Raw genomic sequence first — 23,197 nt, 5'->3', positions numbered from 1 at the left:
TCCAATCTAATTGGAACTTGCCTCATACTAGACTTCATAATTTTAGGTTATAATTTCCCTGAAGGCTGGCAGCGATTTGGTAGGACCCTAGCTGTAAATGGAGTTTAGCCCACATTTTTTTTTAGATGAACATGTGTTAGAGATTTTATTTAATTCGTCAATGAGGAAACTGGTGAGGTATCACAACCAGTTCAAGAAGTTAGTATTACAAAAGTATGTAAGTCTTTAATTTTTATTTTTTGTTTTTATTAGTTTCAGGTGCACAAAACAGTGTAATAGTTAGACATTTATCATTTATATCCCTCACACTGTGTCAACCCCCCTACCCCCATCCACTAACCCTCTGACATCGCACAGAGCCATTACATTTCCACTGTCTCTATTTCTAATGCTGTACTCCGCTTCTTGTAACTATATTGTGGGGACAAAGCCATGGAGGGCAGTTTCCAGGCTCTCGGCCTCACATGGAAAGGTGCTGGCTCTGGCAGTAGATGGCCGACGGCTGTGGCTAGTTGGCCATCAGCTGTAGCTGATTAGTCAATTGGCTACTGATATAACTGTCGTGGCTGCGCTGGGGAGTGGGAGTCGGTCGGTTGGCAGAAAAGCGGACAGCAGGTCACACATCATGTGAATCCAGCCTCCAGTGAGACTAGAGTGGTATGACTCCCCTACCTATGGCTCCGTGGGTGTTCCTTTTTAGCCTAGCCACATCCTGCGTTCTTATGTGGGGAGCGGGAGAAGAGACCCTGCGTGACTCCCTGCAAGACATACAGACATGATATATATATATATATATATATATATATATATATATATATATATATGTATATATATATATATATATGTATATATATATATACACACACTTACACATATACATACACACATATACATATATGTGTATATATATACACATATACATATATAAACTTGTAGTTGGCATTCATTATTGTTCAGCTTCAGGTGTACAGTGCAGTGATCAGGCATCTACATCTTCCCTGAGGTGGTCTCCCTAACGAGACAAGTGTCCATCGGATACCCTACAAAATCTTTACATTATCGATTACATTCCCCAAACTAACCTTTGTAACCCCATGGCAATCTTGTGGTTACTGACTGTGTTTCTGATCCCCTCACCTTCCCCCTTATCCCCACACCCCCTCCCATCTAGCAACCCTCAGTTTTTCCTCTGTGTCTCTGAAACTGTTTCTGATTATTCATTTATTCTTTTCTTTAGATTCCACATATAAGTGAGATCATATAGTATTTGTCTTTCTCTGAATGGCTTATTTCACTTAACATAATGTTCTCTAGGTCCATCCATGCTGTTGCAAATGGTAAGATTTCTTTCTTCTTTATGGCTGCATAATACTCCATTGTATAAATGTACCACAGTTTCTTAATCCAGTCATCTACCACTGGGCATTTCGGTTTTTCCCATGTCCTTAGCCCATATTTTTGTCAGGCCATATTTTCGAGCTTCCAACCCGACAGTTATCAACCTGAGTTCTTAGGATGTAAAAACTTTAGGTTGTTGTCACGCAGGAGACCCTGCTCGCTGCGCCATTTGTCGTGCAGGGTCTCAGCTCCCACTCCCCGCCCAAGAATGCAGGACACGGTAAGGCCAAAAAGGAACACCCACGGAGCCATAGATAAGGGAGTCAAACCAATATATTCTCGCTGGCGTCTGGGCTGGAGACACAGGAAGCAGGATCTACATAATCTGCCTAACAGCAGTCCGCGCTTGCCAGCCACCATCTTCTTGCTAGCCCCCATTCCTTTTTTTTGCTAGCGTAGCCACAGCCGTTATATTAGTGGCCAATGGCCTACGGGTTACAGCTGACGGCCAACTAGCCACAGCTGCTGGCCTCTGATCACAGTTGATGGCCATTTACTACCCGAGCCAGCACCTTTCTATGTGAGGCCGAGAGCCTGGAAACTGTTTTTTGGGGTTTTGTCCCCACAGTTGTCTTTTTAGTAAGATTTTGCCATTATTTTTCTTTCCTCCTCCTTCTTAAGTGCAGGACAATTATATTTACAATGTCCTGATTAAAAAAAAATATTTATTATTACTATGTTTTTACAATATCTGCAAATGTCTGAATGGCAAATAATAAGGGGTCTGAGTAGATATTGATTTTTTTTTCTAATGTCTGTCTTTCATTCTTACCAAGGAATCTTAGTGACTAGCAATTACAACAATATGAGAGCTCTCTAAACATTTTTCTTCCTTTCCAACTTAGAATTTTTTTCTAGTTCAAAGGACCCATCATGTGTCTTTGACAAGTAGGATCTTAATAGAGACTCAAACCAATAAAAACTATGGATGCAAGAGGTATCCGCAAGAGAGACCTCAAAAAGATGCAACCCTCACAAAATAAATTTCAATTCCAGAGTTAGAAACAGCCATTCCAAAACACAGGGAATCACATGCCCCTCCTCCACTTTTGAATGGGGTGTTTAGTTCCCTACGCTCAGAATCACAGCATACTCGGCTGCTCCACAGATGAACATGCATCCTCTGATTGATGGAAAACGAGATTGAGGGGACGTATTTTTACCCTCTCTGGGAGGAAACGGATAGACACAGAAAATTCCCTTGAGAGCTTGGCATAGCTGGATAGAGAGCAAAGTGAAACCTGGTTAAATGCACCCTCTGGATGGTAGAGGCCAAAGAGAAAATATTCTCACTATTCATAAAGGCCATGCCCTCAGGACATGTGACAAGATGAAGGGAGAGAAACCAGATAGAGGAATACAGAATTAACAAAACCCATATGTACTCATACCAAATAACCAATAGTTGCTAAGCTCAAGAAACTAGTTTCACAAATATTTTCTCCTGCTAATCTAAATTTAGAAAAGGAAAACAAAAGACTCTCACCACTTTGCTTCCACCAAACTCTGCAGATAGAGATCTGGGAGTCTGATTTGGCAAGAATTCTTTCCTTGACAGCTCATGCTAGAGGTCCCAGGATCTTTCTACTGCAGCAGCTTTGGTGTGAGCAGTGACCAGCTGCTGAGGAATTCTACTTACAGTGCCAACTGTGGGGGAGGAAGAAATTTTCCTCTACCCTTCAAGATTCTTTTGGCTGGTCTAATAATTAAATCTACATGAGACAGATTACCAAAAGAAAATAACAAAATTTAATTGCGTACATACATATGGGAACCCCACATACATGAGAGAGTCAGAGACCCCACATACCTGAAAGACTCAAAGTCAGAAAGTTAAAATTATGTATATATGACATTCTATGATAAGGATGAGGTAAGGTCCTTGGGGTTTTAAAGAGGAGGAAGGTCATTGCAGGATAATTAGAGATGTTCAATAATTAGTAGCTTGCCTTGCCATGTAGATAGGTCAAAAAGGTATTCTCTGACCATCTCTTCTTATGGGCAACACCCTCGATTTAAATTCTTCTAGGTAATTAAGGGGATAGAAGTTTCTCTTGAGTCTGTAGGGCCTCAGTTGCCTTTAATTCAATATAGCCCACATACTACAGAAGCACATGTTGGGGTAACTCATTCTGAACCCCTACGACTTCTACTGAATTGCAGTCAGTAGCTGCCTGCATGTAGGATACTGTAATGTGTGAAACTATTCCACCCTGTGGTTAACAACACACCTGACAGCTGTATGAAATCCTTCATACAGCTGTCTGGGACAGATTGACTAGGTATCATATCACAGTAAGCTGTACAGAGGTTCTAGCCATAGTCTCAGCTCACTTTTGTTCTTCCCATCTATTGCAGTAATTAGTAACTTCCCCAGTTGTTAGTATTTCTCCTTTAAATAATGCACATCCATAGTGAGTTTAGCTGGGAAGCTGAATCTTGCTCATGACAAATTTAGTAAATATATATACTATATATCTAGCTTTGCTTTCCAAGGTACATTGTAACATTATTGAATCACTTCTCTAACAATAGGAAAAAATTGGGAAGTTAACAAAGGGGTTGGGAAATTATATATCAATGTAATTAATCCGATTAATGTTATAGTTAGTGTCTCTGTGAAGGCAATAGGATCATAAAAACTCTTATCAGTGCCACCTAATTGGCAAAGGAAAAATGGTTGTACAAGAGGAGATCCAGTGTTGAGTTAAAACTTTTGTTGGTCAGGCATATAACTCGGATGGCATGAACTGAGGTGAACTGGCACCTACCTCAGTTTGTAGATACTGAAATGGAACAGTTCATTTGAACAATTCAGTTGAAATGGAACAATCTAGCACTAGGTGATAGGGTAACACAAAGTGAAGAAGTCATAGTTTGACTTTAAACACAACACGGCAAAAATAAAATAAAATTACAAACCCACTTCTGACTCTATATTGAATTTCTGAACATTTTAACTTCCTTATACAGAAAAGGGTCTGACAAGATTAAGGGAGTGCCCTCTGATCTTTGGCAAAAGACTCTCTTAAAACAGAGTAATACAAACGTGTTTCTATTAAAAAAAAAATCACTTGGCTGCTTTCGATTTATGGTTAATAGATTAGAGTGAGGCAAGAATGGAAGTGGGGATACCCGTCTTTCAGGTGATAAATAATGGTGGAAATTAGATAAATATGAGAGATCTTTAGGAGGTATAAACAATAGGACTTAGTGATTAATTGGGTGTCATGGATGAGGAAGAGGAAAGGTCAAAGATAATTGTCAAACGGGGTTAGAATTTTCCACAAATGCCTTAAGTAGACACAAGTTGAAAACCTTCAGGCTTTGCAGTACAGGCACCAAAAGGGGAGCTTGTTCTGGTCCTGGCACAACAACAAAACCAAGGTATATAATCACCTGCCCAACACCTGGGTGAATGGCTCACTGACTGCATTAACAGGTAGTGATACAAGGCGATGTGTTCCATTTCAATTATCTTCTAATCTGTAGAACATTTTACTCAATATGGCCATTATGCCCACTGTACAGCAGACAAACCTTTATGAGGCACAAGGGAACCAATAAGATGAGCTTCCCTAACTGCCTAGTTAGCTCATTTTTACGCTTTACTCAGTTGATTTGCTACTTCAGGAATAAATCAAAGCAAAAGTAACTGAACTGAGTTCAAGTTGTCATTTTCATCCACCCTCAAACTTAAACCAGTGAGTTTCTGGCTTAAGCACTTGACTAGGTAGCTGGTGTTGCCACAGATCTAATTTTTTTTCCTGTACACATTTCAGTATTTTTTTTAAAAGATTTTATTGGGGAAGGGGAACAGGACTTTATTGGAGAACAGTGTGTACTTTCCAGGACTTTTTCCCAAGTCAAGTTGTTGTCCTTTTAATCTTAGTTGTGGAGGGTGCAGCTCAGCTCCAGGTCCAGTTGCCCTTACCAGTTGCGGGGGGGGCACAGCCCACCACCCCTTGCGGGAGTAGAACTGGTAACCTTGTGGTTGAGAGGACGCACTCCAACCAAGCCATTCGGGAGGCAGCTCAGCTCAAGGTGCCCGTGTTCAATCTTTGTTGCAGGGAGCGCTGTCCACCATCCCTTGCAGGAGTCGAGAAGTCTAATTGGCAACCTTGTGGTTGAGAGCCCAGTGGCCCATGTGGGAATGGAACTGGCAGCCTTCGCAGTTAGGAGCATGGAGCCCTAACCTCCTGAGCCACCGGGCCGGCCCCATTTCAGTATTTTTTTTTAAAACATGAATTGGTAGTACTGGTGATCCTTTGATTTCAGTAAAAAGGCTATTTCAACTCTACCACCAAAACACCAGAATTAATGGATCAGATAGTGTAGCTGACCTTGAGAGTTTGGTAAGGGCATTTTAAGGATAGATAGACTCCACAAAAAAGCTGCAGGGGGATCTAAGGAAACTTTCATGGTGTCATAGTTTGAATGGATAAAGGTTCCTCAAGTCCCAAAAGTCAGTGATTTATCTTTTAGATTTTTATTTTGAGGAAGTCTTATTCTTTTTTTCTTTGCAAGAGCCCAACTACTCACTTAAGTGAACAACATTCCCTCTGGAGAAGGAATTTTTGCCCTGAAGGTAATTCTGGGTCAGCATTGCCTGAAGTACTTAATTTAACCTGTTGAGTATTTCTGAGGATAATCCTGATACCTTCATTTAGGAATTTTCCATTCCTGCTGAATCCAGTGGTGTTATCTTTCTACTGTAATTCTTAATGCTGATTTTGTATTTGAAATGGCAGGAACTGTCAATGCTGTTTTTGTATTTGGTATGCCGCGAATTGCCTTCTATCCTGTGCGTGTGCCTCAATTTCCCTAATATTTTTCTGATGGTCTGAGCCTATAGATTACGTGTTTTAGCACGTATATATACACATACACAGACATACATATATCCTGAACTCCTGCCATCAACGAAGGTCTTATCTTTAGGCTTGTAAAACGCTTAATATGCACCCTGAGACGATGTACGAAGGCAGGGCAAACTCCTTCAAGCAGTGACTTTGGATTTCAAAGTATTTCTTCCCCCCAAGACCTACAGTAACATCTTTAACCCAGTACACAGTACACGTGTGTGTGTGTGACGGAATAAAAAATGTTAGTTTAGAATACTTATTCGACTATCCGAGATTCCTCCGAAATTTCCTAGTCTATATAAAACAAAAACTTCATCCCTTCCAGGTAGAACTACATTGATTGTACGAACCACTAACTGGTCGTTAAAGGCTGATTGAAATCGCTCCTCTAGCAGCCTCCGCTGCTGCTACTTCTGTCACAGCCCTGCGGAAACACCACGCCCACGGCCCGCGGAGAAGTCACCCACGCTGTGCTCCTGGAGGTTGCAGCCAGCTCTCCGCCGGGGAAGCAGCGCCGCACGAACCTTAGAGCCCGGACCCGGTGGATGATGCAGGGCTCGCCCCATTTCCCTGCCCTCCAGCTAGTCCCGCCCCCTCCTACTTTACTCCGCGTAGTTAATTTCTGCCCTGCGAAGTGCGCCGAGCGCCGAATGATCGATGCCTCGTCCACACCCCGAGAGTCGCCATTTTTTGGGGGGAGGAGAAACACTTGTAGCGGCTGCAGAGGCTCAGCGGGATGTTGACTGGCTTTTGCTTGTCTTGCCAGCACGATAGGACCGGGGCAGAACAGTCCAACGGGGCCACTCCGGCTGCCTCTTCGGAATGAGGCCTCGGTTCCCGCGCGGGACGGCCCCCTTTCTCTTCCTAGCGTGAGTGCCCCCGGCGGCGCGGCGCGCCCTCCGCTGTCAGTTACCCGGCGCGCTCCCGCTCCCGCGGGCGCGCACAGCTCCCCGCGCGCTCTCACTCCTCCCCCGCCCGACTTGGCGCTCGGCGCAGACTCGTTTGTTTGTTTCTGCAGGAGCCCAAGAAGAGGCCGAAGCCGAGACGATGCCTGGGAAGCTGAAGGTGAAAATCGTTGCCGGGCGCCATTTGCCAGTGATGGACCGAGCTAGTGACCTGACTGATGCCTTCGTGGAGGTTGGTGCAAGGTCCTGTTTCTCAAAGACAGGGAGCGCCAAGCCCTATGAAGGATCCTGCCCATCTCGGCCCCAGCCCGTTCCCCTTCCGACAGTCCTGAGTGCCTTTCTTGTCCAGGCGTCCCGCGAGGGCAGTAGTCAGAAGGCTGACCGCCGAGACTTCAGCCCATGTGACGGGTGCGCGGCTGGCAGGCGCCCGCCGCACACTGCGCTGTTGCTGCGCTGCAGGTTGGGGTGACTGATGTCAGGACTCATAATAGGCCACCTGCCAGTCAGGAGATCAAGGCGTGGCCGCGCGGCCATCTAAATACACACACGCACAAATACACGCACCCTTCTTTTGGGGAGGGGTGGCTCTTCACTCGAGAGTGATGGAGATGATGTTTAAAAATGTAGATACAGTGTGTTGTGAGCACTTGGAGACCTACAAGGCTAGGAGATCCACTCTTTAGTTATTTTCTGAATCATTAGTGTAAGTTCTAAAACACAACTGTATCACTTTCTGCTCTTGTATGGACTGGTAGGCTGGTGAGCTATTTCTGGGTAATTCAGTGCCCTGGGGTAGGAAGCCAATTAAATGCCATGGATTAAAATTGCAAAATGGCTTTTTAAATCTAATGATTAGTTTTAAACTTATGCAAATTAGCACAGGGCCCTAGGGCCCTGCAAGTAACAACCCAGAGTATGAAAGAAACCAAATAAAAATTGTAATAAAAATTGACATGATGAGCCAGAGCATTAGAACCATGATCATACGGGCTATTAATGCATAGAGTTGATAGATACATGAATAATATGCAGCCTGATTTGATTTCAATACAAAATATTCTTGATGTTCTATAAAGGTTCTCTAATCTAGTAATGGCAGTTTTGCCCCCAAACTTTTCATTTAAGAAACAGTTACTGAGTGTGTTCTTGGTCCAGATGTTAGGTAGTGGGGATGTACCGATTATCAAAATACAGTTTTCTGGTAGCTCACAGACTGACTCCACACCGTTTAGGTTAATAACATGTTGAGTCTTACTATTGTCAGGTCTGTGCTAGGTACTTTTCAATTCTTGGTCCTCAAAACAGTCCTGCTCTTGTATTATTATCCCATATTACAGTTGAGGTAACTGAGGCCTAGGAACAGTAATAATTTGCCTAAGCTTGCTTCACCGTGGAAATCCCCATAGCCTTGTTGCTTATCTTAATCACTGTGCTAATATTGCCTCTCCGGGGCAAGATGATGAGTGTTGTAGAATGTGGAAATTTAATTCTGTCTCTGAAAGTTTAGGGAAGTTTCCTAAACTTTGAGCTGGACGGTGACATTTGAGCTGGGCCTTGAGGGACACCCAGGATTTTACCAGGAAGAGGGAACATTAAAGGAATAGGATGGAATGTATGGTATATTTAGGAAGTTTGGGATGTATCTGGAGTAAAAGGGGTATGTGGGTAGTGGAGATCATGGGGAATAAGGTTGGAAAGGTAGACTGGAACCAAACCTCATTTTCTATACTAAAGAAAATTTTCTTTATTCTATAAGCAGGGGGTTAGCCAGGGAAGCTTTCTTTTTAAGCAGAAATGAAATAAGGTCATGTTTGTGTTAGGTTGCTTCTTTCTAAGGTCACTTGAATGATGATGTTATTGATGGACTTGACAGATGAGAGATGAGGCCAGGAGATCAATTAAGAAGGTGGTAAAATTATCCAGCACTATGTGCAGTGGTAATGGGAACGGGTTAAAGGAGAAAGATTTGAAGGACATTTCTTAAGTAAAATTGTCAGGCCTTGGTAACAGATGGTTTTGCTGGTGAGGGAGGGGTTGGATTTAAGGGTGACTCATTCCTTCTTTCAACAAATAGTTATTGAATGTCCCTTATTTGCCAGGCCTATGCTAGTCACTGGTCTAGCTGATGCACATATGGTGGAGACTTGGTTCTTGTTTTTAAGGACCTTATATTTTGGTGGGAGAGACAGACATTAAAAAGTTAAAGGAATGATTAATTATATAATTACAAGTTGTGAAGAGTGCCACGAAAGAAAACAATAGGAAGAAAATAATAGGGAACATCTATATATTTTAGTTGAGCAATCAGGGGAGGCCCCTGAGGAAGAGTCAGTTAGGCAAAGACCTGCTGGATGAGATGGAGGTAGCTGCTCAGGGGGGTGTAGATGTGTGTGGAGGGGAGTTGGGAGCAAGAGAGGCTGGAGGAGAAGAGTCTCAGCAGAGGGAAGATCCTGAGGAGACGTGCTTTGTTTTAGGAAGTGAAGGAAGATGTGTGTGGCTGGCATGTTATGAGTAAAGAGAAGGGTGTGTAAGATAACAGTTGGAGAGTTAGTCAAGGAGCCAATTTTGCAGGATCTTAGAGGCCATGATTAGGAGATTGGATTTTATTCTGAGTTCAGTTGTTAAGGTGAGCAGTTTTGTTGCTATCTGGAGAGTGGACTGAAGAGGGGAAGAGCTGACGCATGCAACTAGTTAAGAGATTCTGTGATAGTTCATAAAAGGGGGTGAGGGCCAGGGTGCTGATTTTGGTAATGGAGAGAAGTGGATGGATTCCAGACATACTTTGAAGATAAACTCTGGAAGATTTGTTGGTAGGGGACCAGGGAAAGGGAGACTAAAAGATGACTCCTAGCTTTCTGAAGTTATTGGGGTAATTTTCTGAAACTCCATGGGGTTGATAGAGATTGGTTGAGTGGGTAGAGAATCACTTTCCATCTGGGCATGTTATATTTGAGGGGTCTTTGGACCTTCAATTGGAGTTGTCAAGGAGAAAGTTGGATTTGTGAGTATGGTGTTCAAAAGAGAAATATGAGTTAAAAATGTGCTCACACAGGCCAGTGCTTCTCATCTCCCTGAGACCCAGTATCTCATTATATAGCAGCTATTTTGAAATCCACTCTTTACTATCTTGGCATGATATTGATAGCTAGTATAACCTATCTATGCTCACAATTTAAAAAATCGAAAATGCTCCAACTGTAATATGACAGAGAAATAAAAGTATTATTTTTTAGTATGTATTTCAGTATGGAAGTACTTGTTTATGACCATAGTAGAAGCCATGAATAATCAGATTGAGTGCATGCATATTTATTGAGCTTTTGTACATATCAGATATTATACTGGATATAGTCTAGTGTGCTGGGGATATAGCAATGAATAACAGAAATTTTTTTTTAGTCATGGAACTTATGTTTTAGTAGGAATAGGGAGTTCATAAAGAAGGTAAGCAAAAGATTAAGTGAGAAAAGAGTGAGAAATGACCCATCTGGAGAAAATAAAGCAACAATGCAGGATAAGGGAGTGCCTCACCTATGTGTAAAGTCACATGACTATGATTGTGCTCCTCACACAGTGAGACAGTTGTGTAGTTTTGGCATCTTAGATAGGCCTTTACTGCCATTGGCTATCTGATTTTCCAAAATAGTCAACTTGTAGGCAAAAGGAGAGTTGTCCCTTAATGTACATGATGGTTGTATTTCTTGACAATAATGTGTATTAAAATCCTATCACAATACTTTTATCTGTAAAACTGAGTTAGGTTCTATTTAGGTTTTTCACCCATGTTATCTGGTGGGACAATTGAAAGTCATGGAATAAGACAAGTCTTCACTGTTGAGGAATATTTCTTGCATTGCAGGACACTAGCATTTTTCATCTTCCTCACTAAATACTACTACTACTTGTCCCAAAACACCCCTAGAAATTTCTAAATTTCCCTTAGAAGTTGGTTCTATCCCTTTTTTAGGCCCCTTATGGGGAGAGAGAAGAGGGATGGATCCTCGAAAAACTTGGCGTTAAGAATTTTATTAGATGTGGAGGACTAGGGGAAGGAAACTGAGATTGTCAGCCAGTGGGTAGGCAGCAAAACCGGAAAGTAATGTCTTAGAAGGCAAGAGAGGAAGTTTCTAGAAAGCGGAAGCCCTCAATTGTCAAATGGCACTGGGAGGTCAAGTAACCAGACAAAGAAATCACTGGCTTGGGCAACATGGAGGTTGTTAATAATCCTGACGAGAGTGGAAGCCCATACTCGAGTGAGGTAAAGAGGGTTAAAGTACACGGGAGGTGAGTAGGAGTGGTAGGAATAGGCAGCTGTTTCAAGAAATACGGTATGAAGGGGAGAGGAGAAATAGTGTGGTATTTTGGGGACAACGTAGCTTTTAATGCTTAAAAATAAATTAGAAGATAGAACACGTTTGTGTGCTAATAGGAATAATCCAGCAGAAAGGGAAGGATTAATGCAGGAAGGAGCGAATAATGAAGGATTAGAGTATAACAAAGGGATAAATTGTATGACGTAGACTCTAAGTACTACATAAGCTCACAGGAGAGGGACATAATGAGGTCTGGGCTGGTGGTAAGAAATCTTTGTGCTGGGCTTGAAGGATGGTAAAATTTCCACAAGGTGAGAGGAAAAAGGGAAATTTTTCTGATGAATAGGACAAACTTAGTAAAAGCAAAAGACAGGATAAAGCACATGTTATTTCTACTCTTGTTGAATAGAAAGGGGAAATTACCTTGACTTGGTAGTCAGGGATACAGATGAAAGCTAGGGGAGAAGTCTGTATAGTAGTTCACTTAACTTCTGCTACCAGACTCATTACAGTGTTCTGCATTCCTGCTATAAGCACATTCTTCAATACCCCGTCTAGATTATTCTCCAGTGTACCTGTGTGCCTGCTTCTCCCATCAGTTGGCTGATATACTTTACCAGAAAGGCAGTTGTTTATACCAACTCTACTTGTTATTGTAATTTATTTAAATCTCATAAATCGGTGAAATAAGTGAAAATGAGGTTGATAATGCTATGTAAAGACTTAGGGATATAGTCACTAAAAAGTACTCTTGAACTAGATAAAGATTGTAAAAAAAATCTAGGATTCTATGTTTGTGGTTTTTACAAGCAATTTTAAGTTCTACCACCATGTTTTAAGGAAAACCAAACTGTCAATCAAAGATGATACATTATAGGTGTTGGTTTATGCAAACAAAGATGAAGTAGAACTCTGAAGAATGGACCCTTACTCAAAGAAGAGTCCGTACTCTTACATTAAAAGATAGAGAAATGAATATTTATATGTTTTATCTTCATGTTTATCATTTGTATCATTTTTAATAATTCTCTTGTTTAACCAAATTATTTGATTAACCAAATACTGGCCTTGACTACATTGGTGGAGGGAATTTCTACAGTATATGATGTGAGGAGTTTAGGAAGCCAGTGAAGACCAAGTAGTATTTAAGGAAGATTATTTTTGCAGGAATCTCAAGGATGAATGGGATGGGATTCTGTACAAGGGAAGTAGTAATGGAAATCTGTTCCAGCATTACTGTGCATGTTACAAACTGTTCTGCTAAACGAGGTTATCATTTTGTGTTTATCCAGGAGCCTTTGAGGGAGCAGAGAGGAGAAAAGGAATTAGTATTAAATGGTGTTTTTTTGTGTATCAACATTTTGTTAGGTCTCTGCATGCATTATCTCATGTAATGTTCACAGTAACCCCCCTTTTCAGAGGAGGAAGCAGCCTTAACTAACAGATTAAGTAACTTTCTCAAGGTAATTTAACTAATGAGTGGGGAAAGAGAATGCTTTTACTTCACTAGGAATCTCATTAAAATCCCAGATGTTCCTTAATAAAGTGGTAAGACATTCACTTAACTGCTGAGTAATAAAATCTTTGAATTAAACAAAACTGAATGAACTGTGATTCTTCTTTAGTAGAACAGGAATCATCACAATGTTGGCAAAATATACACTCTAGCCTTTTTATCTTAACTCCTGTTTTTTGTTTAATGCAGTGTGTGGACTATCAGATTTTTATTATATCTAGAATGGGTAGTTGACCAAAAAAAATAAAAGCAAAAAAAGGTGGAATCTAGCACTGTAGTATAGTGGGACAAAACTGAAAGGGGTTTTAAATCATAATTTAAAAATATACTATTTTTGGCAATTGAGCCCAAACCCTTAAGTACATTTGATTTTTGAGTGGTTTTGAATGGTTTTATAAATCCTAACATTTTACTTCAAGTAAAGTTGTTTTTAGGTAAATTAAACATTAAGTATTTCTTTGATATTTTGAATATTTAAGTGTAATGAAAGTTAATTAGTAGCTGAGCAGTAACCTCTACCTCGGTTTCTTTTCCTCCATTGAGTTTCATTTCTTTAACATTTATGATTTAAAATTTAAATTATGCTAGTAATACATGAATAGGTCCCATTTCAAAAGATTTGAATACTCAGAAGTAAAACTCGAAAGCCCCTTCATATTTACTATACTGTACTGGTTTGCTTACACACTGTCAGTCCTTTCTTCAGAGATAATTGCTGTCAGGTATATATTCTTTTACTTGGTTTTTTTCAGGTACTCGTATGTCCTTGACATTTTCCCCTCACAGTACATATAGTTGATTCCATTGTTTAGCAGGATTCTTTAGGGATTTATTCAGTCACTTTCCTGTTGACTCACTATTCAGGTTTTTGTGTATTTTGGGGGTGGAGGCCTCCTGTGAAAGCGCTTCTTTAGGATAATTCTCAGACGTGGCTGTATAATTTGAATGAAAATAAAGCTTTTGCTATTTGGATTTTATTTTAATTTTTGGTGTTTTTGAATTTTAAAATAATGCATTTAAAAAATAGGTAATATGTGCAGGTTCAAAATTCAAAAGGTGCAGAATGAGTCAACCTCTTATTGCTTTTCCTTTAACCAATCTATTCTTTGTAGTGGCCACCATTAACATTTCCTGTATGTCCTAGAAATAATCTGTGCATGGATAGGCATATATTATGTGCCGTGTAACAAACAGTTTGTCATATTTATGCAAATTGTGCCATACTCACTGTTGTGTAGTATAAAGGTTTCTCTTGGATATTGTTCCATACCATGGCTCTAATTGCTTCATTCTTCTAGTTAGTTAATTTGGGTGACTTTACCAAATTAATTTTAACCAGTTCCAAACTGTTGGTCATCTAGGTTGTTTCCAATCTTTCACTACTGTAATGTTTCTTTCATACATTGCTTACCTCTGTGTGACCTTAAAGAGTATAAACATTTAAAATTTTGATGCATGTTGCCAAATTGTACTCTATAGAGATTGTTCTAATTTACTGTCACATCAAGGGAGTGTGAGTGCCTCACTAACATTGTTTTTAAACTTTTTGATCTTTGTGGACCTGATAAGTAAAAATGTCGGTTTAGTTTGCATTTCTGTTAGTGTTAATGAGGTTGATCATCTCTTGACGCATTTAAAAGACATCTGTTTTTCCATTTCTTTGAATTGGCTGTTCATGTCATTTGCCCATTTTTCTGTTGGTTTGTTGATCTTTTTCTTATTACTTTGTAGGAACTTGTTAAAAATTTAGTAAATTATCACTGTGACATATTTGGCAAAGACTTTTTCTGTTTTTTATTTATCTTTGATTTTACCATGTTCCTTATCATGCAAGAAGTTATTATTTTTATGTAATTATTTAAACCTTTTTTACCTCTAACCAAACTGCCTAGGTACCATATGGTTGGTATCATTTCTAATAATTCAAATTGAATGATAAAATAACTAGAAATATATACAGAAGATAAAAATACTTATAGTTTTGGATATTTTGCTTTTAGAAAATTTCCTGGACTGATTAAACATTAATATCTATAAGTATTATAATACCAAAAGTAGGATTGTAGGTCAAAAAGGAAAGGAGATTTCATAGATGATCTGATGAACCAGCACTTCCTAAGTATCTACAGTGTGCAAAACTCTGCTGGGTATTGTGCTAAAGGGGATAACCTTTAGTGAATTTTGAGGTTAGGAAAGATGCTTAATGTTGATAACTGTTAGGATTAGGGAGGACCTTGAAGAGATCAAATTTAGGGAAGGTGATGCAATCTAGGAAGTAGTTGCCTACTAGCTGTTTTGCTCTTAAACTTCCTGACCAACTTCTCAAGTTCATTCTGAGGTTTCACGATCTCCATTCTTGGTCGGAAACAACTCCTAGGGATTTAGCCCACTTTCCGCCTTCTTCATTTCCTTCTTATTTACTTATTTTTATTTATTTATTTATTTATTTATTTGTTTGTTTATTAAAGATTTTATTGGGGAAGTGGAACAGGACTTTATTGGGGAACAGTGTGTACAAGTCAAGTTGTTGTCCTTTCAGTCTTAGTTGTGGAGGGCGCAGCTCAGCTCCAGGTCCAGTTGCCATTACTAGTTGCAGGGGGCACAGCTCACCATCACTTGCGGGAGTCGAACCGGCAACCTTGTGGTTGAGAGGACACACTCTAACCAACTGAGCCATCCAGGAGGCAGCTTAGCTCAAGGTGGCAGCTCAGCTCAAGGTGCCATGTTCAATCTTAGTTGCAGGGGGTGGAGCCCACCATCCCTTATGGGACTCGAGGAATTGAACTGACGACCTTGTGGTTGAGAGCCCAGTGGCCCATGTGGGAATCGAACCCGCAGCCTTTGGAGTTAGGAGCATGGAGCCCTAACCGCCTGAGCCACCGGCCGGCACATTATTTACTTATTTTTAGATGTTTGTGATTTAGTGTTTGCCCAGACTGGCTATGAAGTAAGAGTCTCTCCATCCAACCCCTTTCATTGTCCCTGAAGATAGGAACATAAAATCCTTACTGACCATAGTTTATTGCTGATCACTGTGTGTGTACAGATAAAGAATTAAAAAAATGAATATGGGGAAGGTAGAAAATACAAGTGTGTTTTGCTGAGTTCTTATAATAATGAGCTGTAGTAAAGCTGGCCTTTTATCTTCTGATTTTATTTTTGCTCGTCCTCTGCCTGTAGAACTCTCTCTTTTGTCTGAGCTCCTGTTTAGTGAAGGCTATTCTGATTCCTTCCTCCATACTTACATAATGGTCTATGTTTCTAATTTCCTGTAGAGCTAGTCGAGCAGTACAGTGGGTAATCCCATGTTCTAGATGTAGTTAAGTAAATTTACCGGGACCCATCCATACTTTCTTCCCTTTTGTCTCAGGGGATAAGTTGTCTTTTTTCCCCTCCAGGGTTAATCCTCCCATTGCTTGGATGATACTAAATTTTGTTTTTATTCGCATTTTTGATACTTATATTTGAATTGTTTGTTTGTTTTTAGGTAAAATTCGGTAATACCACCTTTAAAACAGATGTATATCTCAAATCTCTCAACCCTCAGTGGAACTCAGAATGGTTTAAATTTGAGGTAAGTTTTTAAATGTCAGCATTTTTTAGTGTGTTTTTTTGAGGTGACCCCTTTCCCCAAGAATGATAGGAGTACCTTTTATTTCAGGTATAGTAGTTTTCCTATACCATGAATATATTTCCTAGGAATATTGAGTTTTTAAAAAAATATTAACAGTTAAGAAAATATATGAATAGGAGAACCCAGATTAAAAAATAATTATATTATTATATATATTAATTTTCTCTGAATTTTAGCATATAGCAGAAATCACTTAAGAACAATGTATAGATTAAAAATTTTTTTATCATACTTTTTATCACTCTTAACACTTAGGAAATTCCAAGGGTTTTGGGAGATATGAACCAGGATGAAGACCAAATATCTTATAAATCATAATATTGTACCCACCCTATCTACCTCCATTTATTGACTTATATATTGTTAGCTGCAAAGGACGCTAGGAAGTATAGTCTTTTAGCTGGGCATCTTGCTATGCAGTTACACTTTTTAAAAACTTAGAACATTTCTGAGAAAGTCTTAATTAAAATTAATTGCTGAACTCCTCTATTCATATTATTTATTAGCTATCTATATGTCATGAACTATTTCTAGTCTCTAAGTATGGAGCCCTAAAATGTCAGGGAAGGGATACTTTGTGTTTCATAAGATAAGTTGATAGTACTCATAGGTGAATGTGTGGGTGGTTAAATAAATGTACACAAAAAAAGTTATCAATGGTTAGTTAGAAATTGGAGGGACGTCTTTAGAAGGATGGTTAATGGCTTAGTTTATGACTTCTTTTTATTGAATGTGTAGAGTATGTAGAAGTGGTAGAATGCCATTGATGACAGATGATTCAGAATGGATTAGAATTCAAAATGATCATTTTATTTGAACATTTCATTATTGAAATTTTTAAATATGCACAAAAGTAGATGTATAACTGTTACAATACCATTGACTGTATTCCCTATATATTACATCCCATGACTCTATATACATATATATTTAATTATAGTTGATATTCAATATTATTCTACTTCAGCTTCAGGTATATAATGCAGTGGTCAGGCATCTACACAGTCTATGAAGTGAACCCGCTGATAAGTCCAGTGCCCATCTGTCACCCTACATAATCTTTACAAAATTATTGATTACATTCCCCATACTGTATTTCATATGCCCGTGGCTATTTTGTGAGGAACAATTTGTACTTTCTAATCTCTTCACCTTCTCTCCCATCCCCACGCTCTCCCACCTAGCAACCATCAGTTTTTTCTCTATCTCTGAGTCTATTTCTGTTTTGTTTGCTCATTTATTTTGTTCTTTAGATTCTACATGTAAGTGAGATCATGTGGTATTTGTCTGAGAAAGGCCCCTTGTTTAAAACAAATCATCCAGTCACATCACATTAATGATATCAATAGTAACTCCTTCATGTACTTTAACTCTTAAAATAATCTCAGAGAGGCTGGATTATTAGCCTAAAATAAAAAAGAAATTAAACGGGATGGGGAAAGGCATAATAATGTTCATAATTAAGTTTAAAAATTTAATGAAAACGTGAGGATTGGAGAGCTATAACTTGACCAAAGCATATGTAATGAAGATGTAGAGATTTTAACCATAACTCAATCTTAATGAATTGTATGCTGTATCTACTGTAACAGCAAACATTCATAGACTGCATTTAAAAAGTATAGTGTTTTAGTTACAATAATCCTTTTGTATTCTATCCTAGTCTTCTTACTGTCTCTACTGTTTTGTTCCATCTAGCCACTATATTTGATGAGGAGTACTGGCAAATTATAGGATGACATGGTATCCAGAGGATGGCAGCCAGCATAGTCAATGTGTCTTCCTCGAGGGAGAAATCTGGTTTTTTTTGCCTTGTTCATGGTCTTAGTTTGGACTGGTATAACAGAAGACCACAGATGGGTATCTTAAACAATAGTATTTTATTTCTCATAGTTCTGGATGTGGGGAAGTCTGAGATCAGGGTACTATAATGATTGATTATGGTGAGGGCCCTCTTTCTGGTTTGCCCATGGCCATTTTCTTGTTGTGTCCTTACATGGTGGGGAGAGAGATCATCTCTCCTTTCTGCTTATGAACATACTAATCCCATTGATAAAGGCTCCACCCTTATAACCTAATTACCTCCCAAAGTCCCCATCTCCAAATACCATCGTATTAGGGATTAGGGCATCAGCATTGAATATTGAGGGGACACAAACATTCAGTCCATTGCATTCCCCATGGTACTCCCTCTCTGGCACAGTGCTAGGCACATCATAAGTACTTGATAGTAAGTAAGTAAAAAAAGAAGAGAATTTAAGTAACGAACTTAAATTGTGTTTTCTTACAAATAATGTTAGTTTTGCTTACAGTTTTATTTTCTGCAGTTGTCCTTAGAAATTGTGTCATTGTGTTCATTAGCATCCTTACTCTCTGTAGCTAATATAGGGAGTCTATTATGACATTCCTAAAGCATTTTTGCTGGATATCATAGGTAGAGTAGTAAGACACAGGATAACATGTGGAAAAGGAATTAAAACCCTTTTGTGTGTTAATCATCCTAACTTTGTGCTTGGAGGTAAACTACTTTTTTGTCCTAGAAATTTGGCATTTTCTGTAGAAATAGGAGTTACAACTTTTTGTTTGTGTGTTAATCAGATTTCTTTTTCAGAAATATGTATTCTTTTACATTTCCAGTATGCATACATTCATGGTAATGCCGATTTTTAAATTATAAGATTTAATTTTACATTACACTTTTAGGTGGACGATGAAGATTTACAAGACGAACCTCTACAGATCACCGTTCTTGACCATGACACTTACAGTGCAAACGATGCCATTGGTAAAGTGTATATCGATATCGATCCTTTACTCTATAGTGAAGCTGCAACAGTCATCTCAGGATGGTTTCCAATTTATGATACCATACACGGTGAGGAGTATATTTAAAAAAATTTTTTTTTAACCTTCATTTATTTTAAGTGTGTTTTTCCAGGACCCATCAGCTCTAAGTCAAATAGTTGTTTCAATCTAGTTGTGGAGGGTGCAGCTCACAGTGTCCCATGTAGGGATCGAACCAACAACCTTGTTGTTAAAGAGCACCGCACTCTAACCAACTGAGCTAACTGGCCGCCCAGGAGTATATTTTAAGAAAATAAATCAGTCTTTTAAAATTTGTCTTTAAAGATTTTAGTGCTACACTTGGTGGTTTTAAAATATATAGATGTCTTCTTTTTAGACGTAGTAGTAAAGTATTATGGGTAGAATTGTTCTCTGAACACAATTTGAAATATAATTTCCTGAGCTAAATTTGTACAGTATAGTAAGTAAATGCATTATTTAAAAAATCATCTCATATTTGTACTCTGTTCCTAAAACATATTTTCAACTGTATTCCATTAAGCTAGACATTATAGAGATTTGTAAAAATGTAATATAGTGCTACTCTGGTCATTAATTAATTTTTTTGGTTTTCAAAATAGTTATTTGTATAAAAAGTATTGTTTATATTAATATAGACTTATTATTACTGTAAATGGAGTAATGAGTACATTTTTTAATTCTCAATTTTAATTTATAATATGGTAAATATTGATAAATATGAGCCACATAAATAAAAACTCAGTAATTTTTAAGATTAAAAAGAGTCCTATGATTAAAAAGTTTGAGAACTGCTAGCCTGAAAATGTGCTCTCTCTTTAGAATGGTAAATGGACTTCTAAGGAACTGGCAGATGCTTCTATCTATAGTATTGTATCTTTCTGCCTGTTTTACATTTTTTACCTGGCAATTCCATTGATAATCATTTATTATAAGAAAATAAGATATTTTCTGAGATTAATGTATATTTATTATACTTAACAGTACTTATGTGTTTATTTATTTTATAATATAAATATACATGTCATTTATATTGTTATTATTTACTAATGTTTAAATTGGTAAAAATAAATTGGAAAACAGCAATTACTTAAATAATTTAGAGCACATATACACCGTAAGTTACACAGCCAGAGCAAAAAGCATGTTTTCAGAATACAATGGCATAAGGAAATGATATGAGTAACAAAATTCAGATTGTAAAATATTATTATATGATGATCCCAAATTTGTTAGAAGCAAAAGCATTGCATATATGTGTTATCATTGATAAATTGGCAGAATATGTGATAAAAATGTTTATCCTTGGGTAGTTTTATTTCTGCACTAGAAATCTACTTTTCCTCTTTGTAATCTTTGGCTTTATTCCATAGTTTCTACAACGTATCTGTATTATCTTTGTACTCAGGCAATAAAATCCAGTTAAATGTTTTATTATCAATAAAAAAAAGTCATTGGAGAATTATTCTGGGCTTAGATTAAAGGCAATAGCTCTATGAGTGAATGCATTTTCCAAACATATTAAGTATTGTTTATAGTTGGTTTAGTATGTTATATGGGCCCTTTGTAAGGAAAATAATCTCTTATTATTTCAATTGGTGAATGTGCAACTCTTCTCAGAATTATTCCATAAGTATGAATTTGTCAGGAAGTCAGGATAATTAAACTACTTAGTAAATGTTTAGAAAAGGGCTGGTCATACTTTGTTTTGTTAAAGTATCTTCTGAAAAACCCTTTTTCTTGGAATTTCTTAGCTTATTACTGTATATTCATTGAAAAGAATAAAACTTTTGTGTTAAATCAGATTATTGCATTAGTTACTAAGAGCGTTTAGTCTGGGATAATAATAATCTGATTTATAATCCTGGATTCACTACTTACTAGCTATTGACACCATGCAAATTACTAACTTTTTTTTTTTAAAGATTTTATTGGGGAAGGGGAACAGGACTTTATTGGGGAACAGTGTGTACTTCCAGGACTTTTTTTCCAAGTGAAGTTGTTGTTCTTTCAATCTTAGTTGTGGAGGGTGCCGTTCAGCTTCAAGTTGTTGTCCTTTCAGTCTTAGTTGTGCAGGGCGCAGCTCAGCTCCAGGTCTAGTTGCTGTTACTAGCTGCAGGGGGTGCAGCCCACCATCCCTTGCGGGAGTCAAACTGGCAACCTTGTGGTTGAGAGGACAGGCTCCAACTAACTGAGCCATTAGGGCTGAGCTCAAGGTGCTGTGTTCAATCTTAGTTGCAGGGGGCGCTGCCCACCATCCCTTGCGGGACTCGAAGAATTGAACTAGCAACCTTGTGGTTGAGAGCCCACTGGCCCATGTGGGAATCGAACCGGCAGCCTTTGGAGTTAGGAGCATGGAGCTCTAACCGCCTGCCCCACAGGGCCGGCCCAAATTATTTAACTTTTATTAAATTGGTTTCTTTCTCCGAAAAAAATGAGGATAATAATACTACTACAGAAATTACCTTACTGGGTAGGTGTGAGCATTATGAGATACTTATCTGTAAAGCATTTAGCACATTATCAATGCTTAGCAAATGTTATCGTCGTCATCATCAATTTAAATGGGACTCCTTTCCAGTCAAATTGGTTCAGATAAGTGGAGGCTTGTGGTAAAAATGAAAATCATTCATTCTTTAATACATACATGTTTTTCAGAACATGTAATAAACTAGTTAGAATGAAAACAATTAGGAAACAAAGTTAGCATTGCTAGTATGATTGATACATTATTTAAAAATCATTAATTGGCATTTATTTTCTTGTTTAATTATACTTATTTTCTTAATGTAGAAACTTGATTTTCCTTTTGAAATTATAGGTATCCGTGGGGAAATCAATGTAGTTGTCAAAGTAGATCTCTTCAATGATTTAAATCGATTTAGGCAGTCATCATGTGGAGTCAAATTCTTTTGCAGTAAGTAAATGCATTTTATTACTCATTTAACAATAAATGTAATAATTGATAAATATGGGAAATCAAATTAATATTTTAAAGGGCTAATGGAAAACCTGTTATATTTTGGTTTTAAAGCCAAAGAGAAAATTGTTAAGTTTTCAGAAACAATTGCTCTAGCTCTGGGGACTAATTAATTTTAAGTAAATGACACCTAAGTTTTTACAAGTTCATAGAAATTTTTGTTAGAAAAATTCATTGAGGCACATGTGCATGCAGTCATCATGACAGTGTCACTGTGGCCCACGGGCAGGGTGTACTTGGCCTTGCCCCACAGCTGCCCCAACTCCAGCTCTTTTTCTAGCCACTGCTCTAATCACCCTGGCCTACGAGCATAATTGGAAGAAATAACATTAAACGTTGCTGGTGACAGCCACTAGAAAGAGTAACAGCCAGCAGGAACAATTTACAGGTGAAGATTTTTGGATTCTTTCCAGAATTTTAAAGAAGAAACCATATATTAATGAAACAATTGAATCTCATTTACTTAAACCTTACATTTCATGATATTAGGCATGAAGGTAGAGAATTGATTGTTAAAGCACTACATAAGAATAAAACTGAGATACCTAAGAATGACTGGAAGCAAGATTGAAAATAAAGGTAGAATGTGTTTTTCTGCAATGCTACAAAATAATTCCTCTTAGAGAAATTAGATCTGGGTGACTTTCATCTGGAAAGGCACAGTGTGATAGCACTTGCTGGAGTCCTAACTCAAAACCGAACCATTAAGGGAATACACCTAAACCGACCTATACTCTATGGTCAATAGGAAGAATCCACAGTT

The 23,197-nt window shown here is 38.3% G+C and overlaps 1 protein-coding gene across 19 annotated transcripts in view; it reads left to right on the top strand.

Annotated features, from left to right (window-relative positions):
- Positions 1-6,899: 6,899 nt before the first annotated feature.
- C2CD5 (C2 calcium dependent domain containing 5) overlaps positions 6,900-23,197 on the top strand; it is an 82,751-nt gene continuing 66,453 nt past the window's right edge. For 9 of the 19 annotated variants that reach the window (XM_081058387.1, XM_081058404.1, XM_081058399.1 and 6 more), the window contains exons 1-5: positions 6,905-7,132; positions 7,282-7,400; positions 16,485-16,571; positions 19,335-19,506; positions 22,276-22,371. In XM_081058387.1, the coding sequence (XP_080914513.1) occupies positions 7,311-7,400; positions 16,485-16,571; positions 19,335-19,506; positions 22,276-22,371 (445 nt within the window). In that variant the 5' untranslated portion in view covers positions 6,905-7,132; positions 7,282-7,310. Of the gene's footprint in view, positions 7,133-7,209; positions 7,401-16,484; positions 16,572-19,334; positions 19,507-22,275; positions 22,372-23,197 lie in introns of those variants that run through there. The other 10 variants (XM_081058395.1, XM_081058390.1, XM_081058386.1 and 7 more) reach the window with 4 other exon arrangements.

Source organism: Rhinolophus hipposideros (assembly GCF_964194185.1).
Source record: "Rhinolophus hipposideros genome assembly, chromosome: 9".
Lineage (NCBI taxonomy): Eukaryota > Metazoa > Chordata > Mammalia > Chiroptera > Rhinolophidae > Rhinolophus > Rhinolophus hipposideros.
This window is presented reverse-complemented; position numbering and strand designations above follow the sequence as displayed.